Below are 14,149 nucleotides of genomic sequence, written 5' to 3' on the forward strand. Positions count from 1 at the left end.
GGTTTCCTTGAATACAAACCCTGAAAGCTAACGTGCAGTTGCAGCAAGTAGTTCAAAGGTCTGTTTTCTGAGAGGATTTAGGTTGAGAAGCAATGATATCCTTACTGCAATTGTATTGGACCTTGATGAGATCACACTTGAGTATTGTGTAGTCTTGGTCTCATAGTCTCAAAAAATGATGCATTTGCCTTAAAAGGAGAGAAATGAACATTTGCCAGACTGGTTCCTGGGTTGATGTGTGTGCCACATGAGGAAAGATCAAGTAGGGCAGGCTATATTTTCCGGAATGTGAATTGATCCCACTGAAGTACTGAAACTTCATCTCGGGGTTGGCAGACTGAGTGCAGGAAAGATAGTTCTTCTGCTCAACTATAGAATCAGCCTTAGAATTAGAGGCAGAGAGGAGGAGAAATTTCTTCATGGTATGGGTGGTGAAGTACTAGAATGGGATTGAACCCAGTGTCTTTTTGCTTTGTAGAGTGAATGTGGCACAACTGAACCAATAAAGATTAACAGCATTGCTGATAAATGCCATGGAAGATTTATAATTTGGATGTTTATTAATCTCTTAGTTTGTGAATTGTGTATGATCTAAAAGAATGATTCCTGGAGTCCAGATAAAGGGTCTCGGCTGGAAACATTGACTTTTGAATCCTTTGCATAGGTACTGCCTGACTTGTTGAGTTCCTCCAGCATTTTGTTTGTGTTACTCTGGATTACAGGTGTCCCCCACTTTTCGAACGTTCGCTTTACGGAACCTCACTGTTACGAAAGACCTACATTAGTACCCTGTTTTCACTGTTACGAAAAAAAATCAGTGCGCGCCCCGAGCAGCCTCTCTCCCCTGGATTCGGAACGGCTTTCTCGCCGGCATTACTGAAACACGTGCCTGTGAGCAGCCGTTTGCAAGATGAGTTCTAAGGTGTCAGAAAAGCCTAAAAGAGCTCGTAAGGGTGTTACACTTAGTGTAAAACTAGACATAATTAAGCATTTTGATCGTGGCGAATGAAGTAAGGACAACGTGAGTTTGCCTTGTGGAAGCTGACGAAGATGATGTTGAAGAGGTTTTGGCATCCCATGACCAAGAACTGATAGATGAAGAGCTGATGCAATTGTAAGAGGAAAGGATAACAATCGAAACCGAATGCAGTAGCAAAATGAGCGTGAAGCAACTGCTTGAGATTTTCACTACAATGATAAAGTATGACTTTAATTTTGAAAGGGTACGTTGGTTTAGGGGATATTTGCAGGATGGTTTGAGTGCTTACAAAGAACTGTATGATAGAAAAATGCACGAGGCTCAGCAGTCAAGCAAGCCTTCCACATCAGCCACAGCAGACGACGAACCTTGACCTTCGACATCGAGGCAGGCAGTCAGTGGAGAAGATGAGCTGCCTGCTCTAATGGAAACAGACGACACCCCAGTGTACCACCACCCCAACCCCCGGCCACGGACAGATACTGGTTCGCAGAGAATGCAGAAGTAGCCTGGAGGCTCACAGCACATCTTTAAGAAAAAAGCCAAAATAAACATGCTAATTAATTACGTGTTGGGTGACATCTAATTAATTAGCGTGTTTATTTCGGCTTTTTTTCTTAAAGATGTGCTGTGTGCCTCCCGGCCACTGCTGGACCCCTGCATGCTTCGCGGATCGGTATCGGTTGGTGGCCCGGAGGGTGGAGGCCACTGCACCAGCCAAACTCCGACAACTCAGCCTAACACAACATCATCAGTGTGCTCCGCGCTTTCCCAATTCCGATCAGTGATACTACACTGTACATATATTATTTCTACTTTATATCGGCTGTGTATTTTTACGTGTTATTTGGTATGATTTGGCAGCTTCATAGCTTAAAGGTTACTGGAGAGCGCTTGCGCCGTGTTTTTGCCAACAGCGCTTGCGTGAGATTTTTTGCCGACGGCGCTTGCGTGAAATTTTTGCTTCGGAGAATAGTGCCGGCAATGATTGTGGAAAAGTATTTCTATTTTATATAGGCTGTGTATTTTATCATATCATTCCTGCTTTTACTATATGTTACTGTTATTTTAGGTTTTATGTGTTATTTGGCATGACTTGGTAGGTTGTTTTTGGGTCTGCGAACACTCACAAAATTTTCCCATATAAATTAATGGTAATTGCTTCTTCACTTTATGACATTTCGGCTTACGAACCGTTTCATAGGAACGCTGTACCTGCGGATGGTGGGGGAAATCTGTACCAGCTTCTGCAGAATCTCTTGTATTTATTTTTTAAATATATCCTGAATGACGTTCCGATTCCATGATTAGTGATGCTAATTGAGTGGAAAAGCAAATTGTGCAGAAGATATGGAGAGTCTGCAGAGAGATATAGATAGGTTAAGTGAGGGGGCAAGGGTCTGACAGATGGAGTACAATGTTGGTAAATGTGAGGTCATCCAATTTGGAAGGAAAAATGAAAGAGCAGATTATTATTTAAATGGTAAAAAATTGCATCATGCGGCAGTGCAGAGGAACTTAGGAGTGTTTGTGCATGAATCACCAAAGGTTGGTTTGCAGGTGCAGCAGGCTATCAAGAAGGCAAATGGAATGTTGGCTGGAGGGATTGAATGAAGAGCAGGGAGTACCCAACTATACAGAGTACTGCTGAGGCTGCACCTGGAGTAATGTGTGCAGTTCTGGTCTCCATACTTGAGGAAAGATATACTGGTTTTGGAGGCAGTGCAGACAAAGTTCACCAGATTGATTCCACAGATGAGGGGTTTAGACTGTGTGGAGAGATTGAGTCGCCTGGGACTGTACTCAATTGAATTCAGAAGAATGAGAGGAGATCTTATAGAAACATATAAAATTATGAAAAGGATAGATAAGATAGAGGCACTACCAGTTGTTTCCACTGGTAGGTGAGACTAGAACTAGGGGACATAGCCTCAAGATTTAGGGGAGTAGATTTAGGAAGGAGATGAAGAGGAAGTACTTTTCTCAGAGAGTGGTGAATCTTTGGAATTCTCTGTCCAATGAAGCAGTGGAGACTACCTCAGCAAATATATTTAAGATGAGGTTGGATAGATTTTTGCATAGTAGGGGAATTAAGGTTTATGGGGAAAAGGCAGGTAGGTGGAGATGAGTTCATGGCTAGATCAGGCATGATCTTATTGAATGGTGGAGCAGGGTCAATGGGCCAGATGACCTACTCCTGCTCTTATTTCTTATGTTCTTGTGTTTGGATTTTGACTGTTCTGATTTTTTTCCTTAAACGTATAGATCTTGGCAATGTTCTGAATTCACCTAAGAATTGTAATAAGATGAATGGAAAAGTTGAAAGCAACGATAGTGGTGCAGAATCAGAACAAGGGGAAGATAATGAAGAGGTAACAGATAATGACCTTGACGATGAAGGTAAACATGGTTAAATATCTAATGATTGTTTTTTTTCTTATTATCCCATTTAAAAATATCCTGCAGTTGGAAATTAATTGTGAAATGTATATGTAGTATGTACAACATTTATTTAAATACAGGAATTTATTTATTCAAAAACATATTAAACTCAAACCTTATAGATGATCTATTGATCCATAACATCAGTCTTTAGAAAGAGGCTGCAGCCCAAAACAAAAGTTTTGTGACCGTTTGCTGTTTGCTCAGAGCTATGTCTAATTTAGCACATTGACTATGTTTTGGAAGGAAAACAAAATGCAATGAACACTGAGGTCCGGCAGCATCTCTATACTGAGAACCAGAATTAGCTTTTCAGATCAATGACTTTTCATTGGAACTATAATGTGAGAAAATAACATGTGTTTCAAGTAGCAGAAAGGGCTGCAGCGTTGGGAGTGTATAAAAGGGATGTCTGTGATAGAGTGTACAAGACGGTTAGCTGAGGTTGACTTGTCCCTGTGTGCTACAGCCTTTCTGATGGATAGTTGTAACATCTGAATATATTTTATGTGGAATTGTGAATGCTGAAATGGAATTCTGAAGAACAATAACTTTTATTTCTATTGAAAATTAGTTAATTGCAATAGCCAATTTACCTTGTGTTAATGCATCCTTATACAATGACAATAGCCATAATCATCATCATCCTCTAGTCGATATACCCTTAACTGCAGTAAAGCTGGACTGACAGTATTTGCAGTAGATATATAATTCTGCTTTGTCACTAGCTCTGTCACATTTAAAACAATAAAATATTAGTGTTTCATTATTCAATCCATGCGTTTAATAGTTTTATTCCTCCATCGTTTGCTGGATTTATACTAAATGATGGCAGCATATTTTTCTTGTTTCTCTGTATATGTGGTAAAACTAAAGATTGCTTTAGTTTATTTCTTCTGTACAGAATTAGTTTTCAGTTTGATCTAATTGATTAGTGGAATCGTTTGAAGGAACTGAACAACATACTTCATTCAACACACACGATTTTTCAGTCATCAATGATGCCCTCACCCACATCTCCTCCATTTCCCGCACTTCGGCCCTCACCCCATCGTCCCGTCACCACAACGGGGACAGAGTTCTCCTTGTAATCACCTACCACCCCACCAGCCTCTGGATCCAGCACATTATCCTCTACAACTTCCACCACCTTCAACAGGACCCCACCACTAAGCACATCTTTCCCTCTCCACCCCTCTCTGCTTTCCACAGGGATCAGTCGCTCCACGACTCCCTGGTCCACACGTCCCTCCCCATGGATCTCCCCCCCCCCCCCACCCTCCCCCCCCCCGGCAGTTATCCCTGTAAGTGTAAGTGCTACACCTGTCCCTACACCTCCTCTCTTGCCACCATTCAGGGCCCCAAACAGTCCTTCCAGGTGAGGCAACACTTCACTTGTGAGTCTGTTGGGGTCATCTGTTGCATCCGGTGCTCCCGGTGTGGCCTCCTCTACATCAGTGAAACCCGACACAGATCGGGGGACCGCTTCGTCGAGCACCTCCGCTCCATCCGCCACAACAGACAGGATCTCCCAGTTGCCACCCACTTCAACTCTGCTTCACATTCCCATTTGGATATGTCCGTACGTGGCTTCCTCTATTGCCATGATGAAGCTAAACTCAGGCTGGAGGAGCAACACCTCATATACCAGGTATAGGTAGTCTCCAGCCCCTTGGCATGAACCTTGAATTCTCCAATTTCTGATAATTCCCTCCCCCTCCCTTCCCCATCCCAGTTTCACTCTGCCCCCTCCCCCAGCTGCCTATCACCTCCCTCATGGTTCCACCTCCTTCTTCTATCCATTGTGTTTTCCCCTATTCCTTCCTCACCTTTCCTACCTATCACCTCCCTGCTTCCCCTCCCCTACCCCTTTATCTTTCCCCCTACTGGTTTTTCACCTGGTACCTACTAGCCTTCTCTTTCCCACCCTCCCCCCACCTTCTTTATAGGGCCTCTGCCCCTTCCCTCTTCAGTCCTGACAAAGTTTCCGGCCAAAAACGTTGACTGATTGTTTTCATGGATGCTGCCTGACCTGCTGAGTTCCTCCAGCGTGTTGTGAGTGAACACACACAAAATGCTGGAGGAACTTAGCAGGCCAGGCAGCATCTATGGAAGAGTACAGTCGATGTTTCAGGCTGAGATCCTTTTGCAGGACTGGAGAAAAATGTATGAGTAGATTTAAAAGCTGGGGAAGTGTCAACAAAGTGTAGGTGCTCAGTGAAGAAGTCTCCCAATTTATGTCGGGTCTCCCAGTGGGCAGCCATTTTAATTCCACTTCCCATTCCTATTCTGATATATCAATCAATGGCCTTTGCTGCTATTGTGATGAGGCCACACTCAGGTTGGAGGAACAACACCTTACACTCCTTCTGGGTAGCCTCCAACCTTATGGCATGAACCAATTTTTCAAATTTCTGGTAATACCCCCCTCCCCTTCACCATTCTCCATTCCCTTTTTCCTTTCTCGCCTTATCTCCTGCTGATGCTCCTCCCCCCTTTTCTTTCTTCCATGGACTTCTGCCCTTTCCTATCAGACTCCCCCTTTTTCAGCCCTGTATCTTTTTTACCAATCAACTTCCCAGCACTTTTACTTCATCCCTTCGCCTCCCGGTTTCACTTATCACCTTGTGTTTCTCTCTCACCTCCCTGCCCCCCACACCTTTTAAATCTACTCCTCAGATTTTTCTCCCAGTCCTGCTGAAGTGTCTCGGCCCGAAATCTATACTTTTTTGCACAGGTGCTGCCTAGGCTGCTGTTCCTCCAGCACTGTGTGTGTGTGTGTGTGTGTGTGTGTGTGTGTGTGTGTGTGTGTGTGTGTGTGTGTGTGTGTGTGTGTGTGTGTTGCTTGGATTTCCAGCATCTGCAGATTTTCTCTTGTTTGTACTTTTATTCATATTTTCATTGTTACATTATCAATGGAAAACAAGCTGTCATGCATGGTTCCAGAATCAGGATCAGGTTTACTGTCACCAGCATGTGTGTTGTTTTGCAGCAGCAGTCCACTACAGTACATCATAAAAAAATGCAATAAGCAAATAATATATATCTCACAATTAAATACATAGTGCAAAACGATCCCCCAATGAGGACTGATGTGTGTTCCTTCAACCCTTCCTTCCTGAAATCCACAATCAATTCCTTTGTCTTACTGATCTTGAGTGCAAGGTTGCTGTTGTGACACCATTCAACCAGCTGATCTGTCTCACTCCTGTACACCTCCTTGTCGTCATCTGAAATTCGGCCAACAGTAGTTGTGTCATCTGCAAATTTATTGGTGCCATTTGAGCTGTGTCTAGCCACACAGTCATAGGTATAAAGAGAGTTGAGCAATGGGCTAAGTATGCATCCTTGAGGGTGTGCTGGCGTTGATTGTCAGTGAGGATGTGATGTTATTGCTCATCCGCTGTGGCTGTGGTCTCCCAATGGGAAAATCAAGAATCCAGTTGCATGAACTGAGTCTGCATTAAAGTTACTTACTTTTAGCAGAAGAAAACTGGGTTGATTTCCTCAAGTGAACATATTTTGACTAGAGCAATAATAAAGAGCAGACAAGGATCATAATAAACAGACAAAATAATGCAAAGGAATACAGACACAGGAGTGGGATCTGGAGTAAGAAGCAGTCTTCTAGAGGGACTCAGTCTATCAACAGCATGTATGAGCAAGGGAGAAGTTGTCAACTTTTTAGGTCAAAACTCAGCATCAGAACTTTGTCTTCTAGATGAGTAGAATTAAAAGGTGGGGAAGTGAGGAACCTCTTCTCCAAGACCCCCTCCTCCGCTAACAGACCCACTAAGTTTCTCCAGCAGATTGAATGCAGAAGAAAAATTTGGTTCTGTTTTTTTATTAAATTACAGTGCAGTAAATATATTTAAATTGAATTACATTTATTAAAACATTAACAAAAGTCTCAAATGATTTTTTCATTTAAATCTTTTCTTTCCTCATAGGAAAGAGATGTTCAGTAAGAGTGACTCATTTCCTCTCCAAGGTAATAGCAGATCACAAACTTACCTGTTATTAATAGAACATGAGTTTTTCATAATTGCAAACTCATTTAGAACATGGTTGTTCAATATTATGGCTCCATTTACTTTCCACTGACTTCAAAGTCCCTGACAGCCTAACCCAACTGAAATCAATCCAAATCTTGTCGGTTTAACTAATCCAGCAACCACCTCCCTTCAAGGATGTATCTCTTAGTTCTCCACCACCCTTTGTGTGGAAAAATTGTGAAATAGTTTCACTCTGAAATGAGCTGGCTGCAATTTTAAAATTACAGTTTTGAATTGAGTACCTACAAAAGAGGACGTAGTTTGTCTATAGCTATCTTATTTAATCATACTCAACAATTGTAAAATAATGCAAGCTAAATTTAGGCAATCAGTCTAACAAGAAAATTTGAATCACTTTGCATTTCTACTGTTCCTATTTCACACCATTTAGTTACTTTGTAATTTCCCCAGATCTCTCTATTGAACGCGGGCTTTTCATTTGGCCTGTGTATTAGCTGCCTGTTCTCATACACAGAATGTAAGGCACTTCCATAAGTTTGTTCATCAGGAAATAGATCTGTAATTTGTACCATATTCAGTTCATTAATTTATGTCTACATTTAACATGCTTCAGGCCCTGTACTATTTCTTTAGGAACGTTATTATTCAGGAATGTTATACCAACTGCACACTATGATCCAGGAATTCTGTAACATCCCGATGAAAGCATGAAACAGAATTTTGTAAGCAGAGTACAATGTATGCATAGCATGTAACCACGGACAGATTTCTATTTCTACATATTTTGCTCACTAACTGCAGGAAGTTCTGTTTCCAGCATGTCAACTAAATAATTCCTATATTTACCCTCAATTCCATCTCATTACAATTTTGATTAAAGTTTTGATCAATGCTTTTAAGGAGATCACATTGGCAATATCCATGCTCATTTCCCTCTCCTAATGAGACTCAAGTAAATATAGTAAGTTGTGATTTTACCCATAAAATGTCTCTTTGATCACCCGATACTGTTTCACACATTGTCACTTTGCCTCTGATCAATATTCCTAACTCATGTTAAAAGTGATAGGTTTGTAGTTTTGTCCTTTCTTCTCAAAGAAGTTGGTATAATGACTGCAATTTCCTAATTCAATCCATGAATGTTTTGGATTTTTTTTTTACAAATGCATCTATTTGTAATCTTAGTGTGGAAAAGGTGTTTTGACTATCTTATGTTTCCACTGTTATTTATTTAAAACTTGTATTAAATCTGCTTCTTTACTGCCTAAGAAGGTGAGCAAATAGCTTTCAACTATTTCATCTTTATTGAGTCAACATTCTTGATTACTGTCTTCCTCTTAATATTTTTGTTAAACATCTGCCATTAGCTTTGATGTACCTTTCTAAGACTCCTTCTGTTGATAGAATTATTAATTTTGTTTCTGTAAAATTGCATTTAACCTTGTTTTTTTTTAAATTCCCTGCCTCATTTGTTCATTATGTTTCATTATAATTAATTTTCATTTTTAGTGTTGTGTACTACATTCAGCATATTACATTGACTACAGGTTGTTCAGCTCAGTTTGTTGTTGTTATGTTCTATTCTTTTGTAGCTTATCATAATTATACATGAAATATTATTTTGTTTTCCCTTTCTTGCCAGCCAGGTATCAAAAGCAATCATAACTGGGAAGGAAAATGCCCGGATAGTGGAGAGCACCTCTGTGGCTGTCCCCCTCAGCAACAAGTACCTTGTTCTGGATGCTGTTGAGGGGGATGACCTGACAGGGGACGCCCTCGGTGACCGGGTCTCTGGCACTGAGCCTGGCGCTGTTGTGCAGGAGGGAAGAAGGGAGAGGAGGAATGCGGTAGTTATAGGGGATTCCATAGTCAGGGGAACAGACAGGAGATTCTGTGAGCCTGACAGAGATACCTGCATGGTATGTTGCCTCCCAGGTGCCAGGGTACGGGATATCTCGGATCAGGTCCAGAATATTCTGAAGGGAGAGGGCAAGCAGCCAGTTGTCTTGGTACATGTTGGTACGAATGACATAGATAGGAAAAGGGAGGAGGTCCTGAAGAGAGATTTCTGGGAGTTAGGAAGTATGCTGAGAAGCAGGACCCCCAGGGTAGTAATCTCAGGACTGTTACCTGTGTCACGTGCTAGCGAGGGCAAGAATAGTAGGATCAGGCAGATGAATGCGTGGCTGAGAGACTGGTGCAGGGGGCAAGGCTTCAGATTCTTGGATCATTGGGATCTCTTCTGGGGGGAGTATGACCTGTTCAAAATGAACGGGTTACACCTGAACCCGAAGGGGACCAATATCCTAGCGGGAAGGTTTAATAGAGCTGTTAGGGAGGGTTTAAGCTAATTTGGCAGGGGGATGGGAACCGAAATGATAGAGCGGAGGAAGGGCAAAACAGAAATAAATCTAACATGGTGAGCAGTAACGATGTCAGGAAAGACAGGCAGGTGATGGGGCAAATTTGCAGCCATTAGGATGAGTTGCAATGCAATCAAAGTAAGAAGTACCAAATACTGGTCTTAAGGTGTTATACTAAATGCACGCAGCATAAGGAATAAGGAGGATGATCTTGTCGTACAGCTACAGATTGGCAGGTATGATATTGTGGCCATCAGTGAGACGTGGCTAAAGGATGCATGTCTCTGGGAGCTGAACGTCCAAGGATACACGGTGTAGTGGAAGGATAGGCAGGTAGGCAGAGGGGGAGGTGTGGCTTTATTGGTAAGAAATGATATTAAATCATTAGAAAGAGGTGATATAGGATCGGAAGGTGCAGAATCTTTATGGGTTGAGCTAAGAAATCGCAGGGGTAAAAGGACCCTGATGGCAGTTATATACAGGCCTCCAAACAGCTCCAGTGATGTGGACTACAAATTGCAACAGGAAATAGAAAAGGCTTGTCAGAAGGCTAGTGTTATGATAATTGTGGGGGATTTTAACATGCGAGTGGATTGGGAAAATCAGGTCGGCACTGGATCTCGAGAGAATTTGTAGAATGTCTGCGAGATGGCTTTTTAGAACAGCTTGTTGTTGAGCCCACTAGGGGATGGGCTGTACTGGATTAGGTATAGTGTAATGAACCGGAGATGATTAGAGAGATTGAGGTGAAGGAACCCTTAAGAGGCAGTGATCATAACATGATTGAGTTCACTGTGAAATTTAAAAATGAGAAGCCGAAATCCGATGTGTCGGTATTTCAGTGGAGTAAAGGAAGTTATAGTGGCATGAGAGAGGAACTGGCCAAAGTTGACTGGAAAGGGACACTAGCAGGAAGGACAGCAGAGCAGCAATGGCTGGAGTTTATGCGAGAAATGAGGAAGGTGTAAGACAGATATATTCCAAAAAAGAAGAAATTTTCAAATGGAAAAAGGATGCAACCGTGGCTGACGAGAGAAGTCAAAGCAAAGGAGAGGGCATACAAGGAAGTAAAAATTAGTGGGAAGACAGAGGATTTGGAAGTTTTTAAAAGCTTACAAAAGGAAACTAAGAAAGTCATTAAGAGGGAAAAGATGAACTATGAAAGGAAGTTAGCAAATAATATCAAAGAAGATACTAAAAGCTTTTTCAAGTATATAAAGAGTAAAAGACAGGTGAGAGTAGATATAGGACCGATAGAAAATGATGCTGGAGAAATTGTAATGGGAGGTAAGGAGATGGTGGAGGAACTGAACGAGTATTTTGCGTCAGTCTTCACTGAGGAAGACATCAGCAGTATACCGGACACTCAAGGGTGTCAGGAAAGAGAAGTGTGCGCAATCACAATTACGACAGAGAAAGTACTCAGGAAGCTGATAGTGTAAGGGTAGATAAATCTCCCGGACCAGATGGAATGCACCCTCGTGTTCTGAAGGAAGTAGCTGTGGAGATTGTGGAGGCATTTGCAATGATCTTTCAAAAATCGATAGATTTTGGCATGGTTCCGGAGGACTGGAAGACTGCAAATGTCACTTCGCTATTTAAGAAGGGGGCAAGGAAGCAAAAAGGAAATTATAGACCTGTTAGCTTGACATCGGTGGTTGGGAAGTTGTTGGAGTCGATTGTCAAAGATGAGGTTACGGAGTACCTGGAGACATATGACAAGGTAGGCAGAACTCAGCAAAAGGAAAATCCTGTCTGACAAACCTATTACAATTTTTTGAGGAAATTACAAGTAGGCTAGACAAAGGAGATGCAGTGGATGTTGTATATTTGGATTTTCAGAAGGGCTTTGACAAGGTGCCACGCATAAAACTGCTTAACAAAATAAGAGCCCATGGAATTACGGGAAAGTTACTATGTGGATAGGGCGTTGGCTGATTGGCTGGAAACCAGAAGCAGCCCCAACATGGACCCCTGTGGAACACCACAATAGCAGCCAACCAGAATAGGATCCCTTTATTCCCACTCTAAGGGATCCTATTCTGGTTGGCTGCTATTGTGGTGTTCCACAGGGGTCCATGTTGGGGCTGCTTCTTTTTACGTTGTATATCAATGATTTGGATTATGGAATAGATGGCTTTGTGGCTAAATTTGCTGATGATACAAAGATAGGTGGAGGGGCTAGTGGTGCTGAGGAAACAGAGAGTCTGCAGAGAGACTTGGATAGATTGGAAGAATGGGCAAAGAAGTGGCAAGTTAAATACAATATTGGAAAGTGTATGGTTATGCACTTTGGCAGAAGAAATAAATGGGCAGACTATTATTTAATTGGGGAGAGAATTCAAAGTTCTGAGATGCAACGGGACTTGGGAGTCCTCGTGCAGGATACCCTTAAGGTTAACCTCCAGGTTGAGTCGGTGGTGAAGAAGGCAAATGCATTGTTGGCATTCATTTCCAGAGGAATGGAGAATAGCAGGGATGTGATGTTGAGGCTCTATAAGGTGCTGGTAAGACCTCATTTGGAGTACTGTGGGCAGTTTTGGTCTCCTTATTTAAGAAAGGATGTGCTGATGTTGGAGAGGGTGCAGAGAAGATTCACTAGAATGATTCCAGGAATGAGAGGGTTAACATATGAGGAACGTTTGTCCGCTCTTGGACTGTATTCCTTGGAGTTTAAAAGAATGAGGGGGGACCTCATAGAAACATTTTGAATGTTGAAAGGCATGGACAGAGTGGATGTGGTAAAGTTGTTTCCCATGATGGGTGAGTCTAATACGAGAGGACATGACTTAAGAATTGAAGGGTGCCCATTCAGAACAGAGATGCGAAGAAATTTTTTTAGCCAGAAGGTGGTGAATCTATGGAATTTGTTGCCATGGGCAGCAGTGGAGGCCAAGTCATTGGGTGTATTTAAGGCAGAGATTGATAGATATCTGAGTAGCCAGGCCATCAAAGTTTATGGTTAGAAGGCAGGGGAGTGGGACTAAATGAGAGAATGAATCAGCTTATGATAAAATGGCGGAGCAGACTCGATGGGCTGAATGGCCGACTTCTGCTCCTTTGTCTTATGGTCTTATAATTAGCAAGATAGTCCTTTACTGTCAGATTGTTAGGTAAAATCTGCTATGCTATTCAATAAGATCACGGCCGATTTAGCTATACATACAAAACAACCAAATGAAATTCCATTTCACTTGACAACTGTACACCCACAAAATATATCAGCATATACAGCACACAAACTAAAATATTGTCATAAATAAGTTAATAAAATATAATTCAAATTGCATGTAGTGCCAACACAGGTAAACAGTTATCAGTAAAAAGCTCTCTGTCTTAGTGGTGAGACCACAGTGGTGGCAGGGTATTCATTAATCTCAGCCTGAGAGAAGAAACTGTTATCCAGTCTTGCAGTCCTCATCCTGATGCTTCTGTACCTCTTTTCTGACGCTAGTGGGTCAGAGAGAGATTGAGGGATGGTTGGTAGGGATCCTCAAGAATGCGTAGGGCCCTTCATCTGCAATGCTTCCGAAATGAGGTTTTTGGGGGCGGGGGGAGGAAAACCCCGGTGATCCTTTTGGCTGTCTTTACTACCCTCTGTAGGGTCTTGCAGTCCAAAGCCTTTCAGTTCCCGTACCACAGAATGATGCAAGACACTTTCAATGGTGCTCCTGTAGAAAGTTGTTAGAATGGGAGTGGGGAGCCTTGCACGCCTCAGTCTCCTCAGAAAGTGTGGATGCTGCTGTGCCTTTTTGACTAGTGAGGAAGTGTTGTGCGTCTAGGTTAGATCGTCCATTATGTACTCAAGGAACTTTGTGCTCTTCACACTCTCCACAGCAGAGCCATTGATGTGCAATGGAGAGAGGTCGACCTGCACCTCCCTGGTCCACAATCATCTCTCTTGTCTTGTCCACATTGAGACTCGTTATTATTCTTGCATCATTTGACAAGCCTGTCTGCCTCCTCTCTGCATGCTGACTCATCATTGTTGCCGATGAAGCCAGCCACTGTAATATCATCAGCGAACTTGATGTGGTTTGAGGTGGATCTGGCAGTGCAGTTGTGAGTCAGCAGGTTGAGCACACAGCCCTGGAGGAAACCAGTGCTCAGCATGATGGAGTTTGAGATATTACTGCCAACTCATTCTGACTGGGGTCTTTCCACCAAGAACTCCAAAATCCACTTACAGAAAGGGGGTTTGAGTCCCAGCGAGAACAGTTTACCCACCAGCCTCTGAGGAATGACTCTGAAGTTGTTGAACATCGCTTTTTACGTGGGACAGGGTGGAGTGGAGGGACAAGTCTATGGCATCATCAGTGGACTGGTTTGAGCAGCAGACAAACTGGATA

At 42.4% G+C, this 14,149-nt stretch overlaps 1 protein-coding gene across 2 annotated transcripts in view; it reads left to right on the top strand.

Moving 5' to 3' along the window:
• Positions 1 to 14,149, top strand: part of acbd5a (acyl-CoA binding domain containing 5a) — a 73,608-nt gene that overhangs the window by 42,885 nt on the left and 16,574 nt on the right. For both annotated transcript variants that reach the window (XM_072253874.1, XM_072253875.1), the window contains one exon: positions 3,245 to 3,379. In XM_072253874.1, the coding sequence (XP_072109975.1) occupies positions 3,245 to 3,379 (135 nt within the window). The remainder of the gene's footprint in view (positions 1 to 3,244; positions 3,380 to 14,149) is intronic.

This window comes from Mobula birostris, chromosome 3 (genome assembly GCF_030028105.1).
Source record: "Mobula birostris isolate sMobBir1 chromosome 3, sMobBir1.hap1, whole genome shotgun sequence".
Classification (NCBI taxonomy): Eukaryota; Metazoa; Chordata; class Chondrichthyes; order Myliobatiformes; family Myliobatidae; genus Mobula; species Mobula birostris.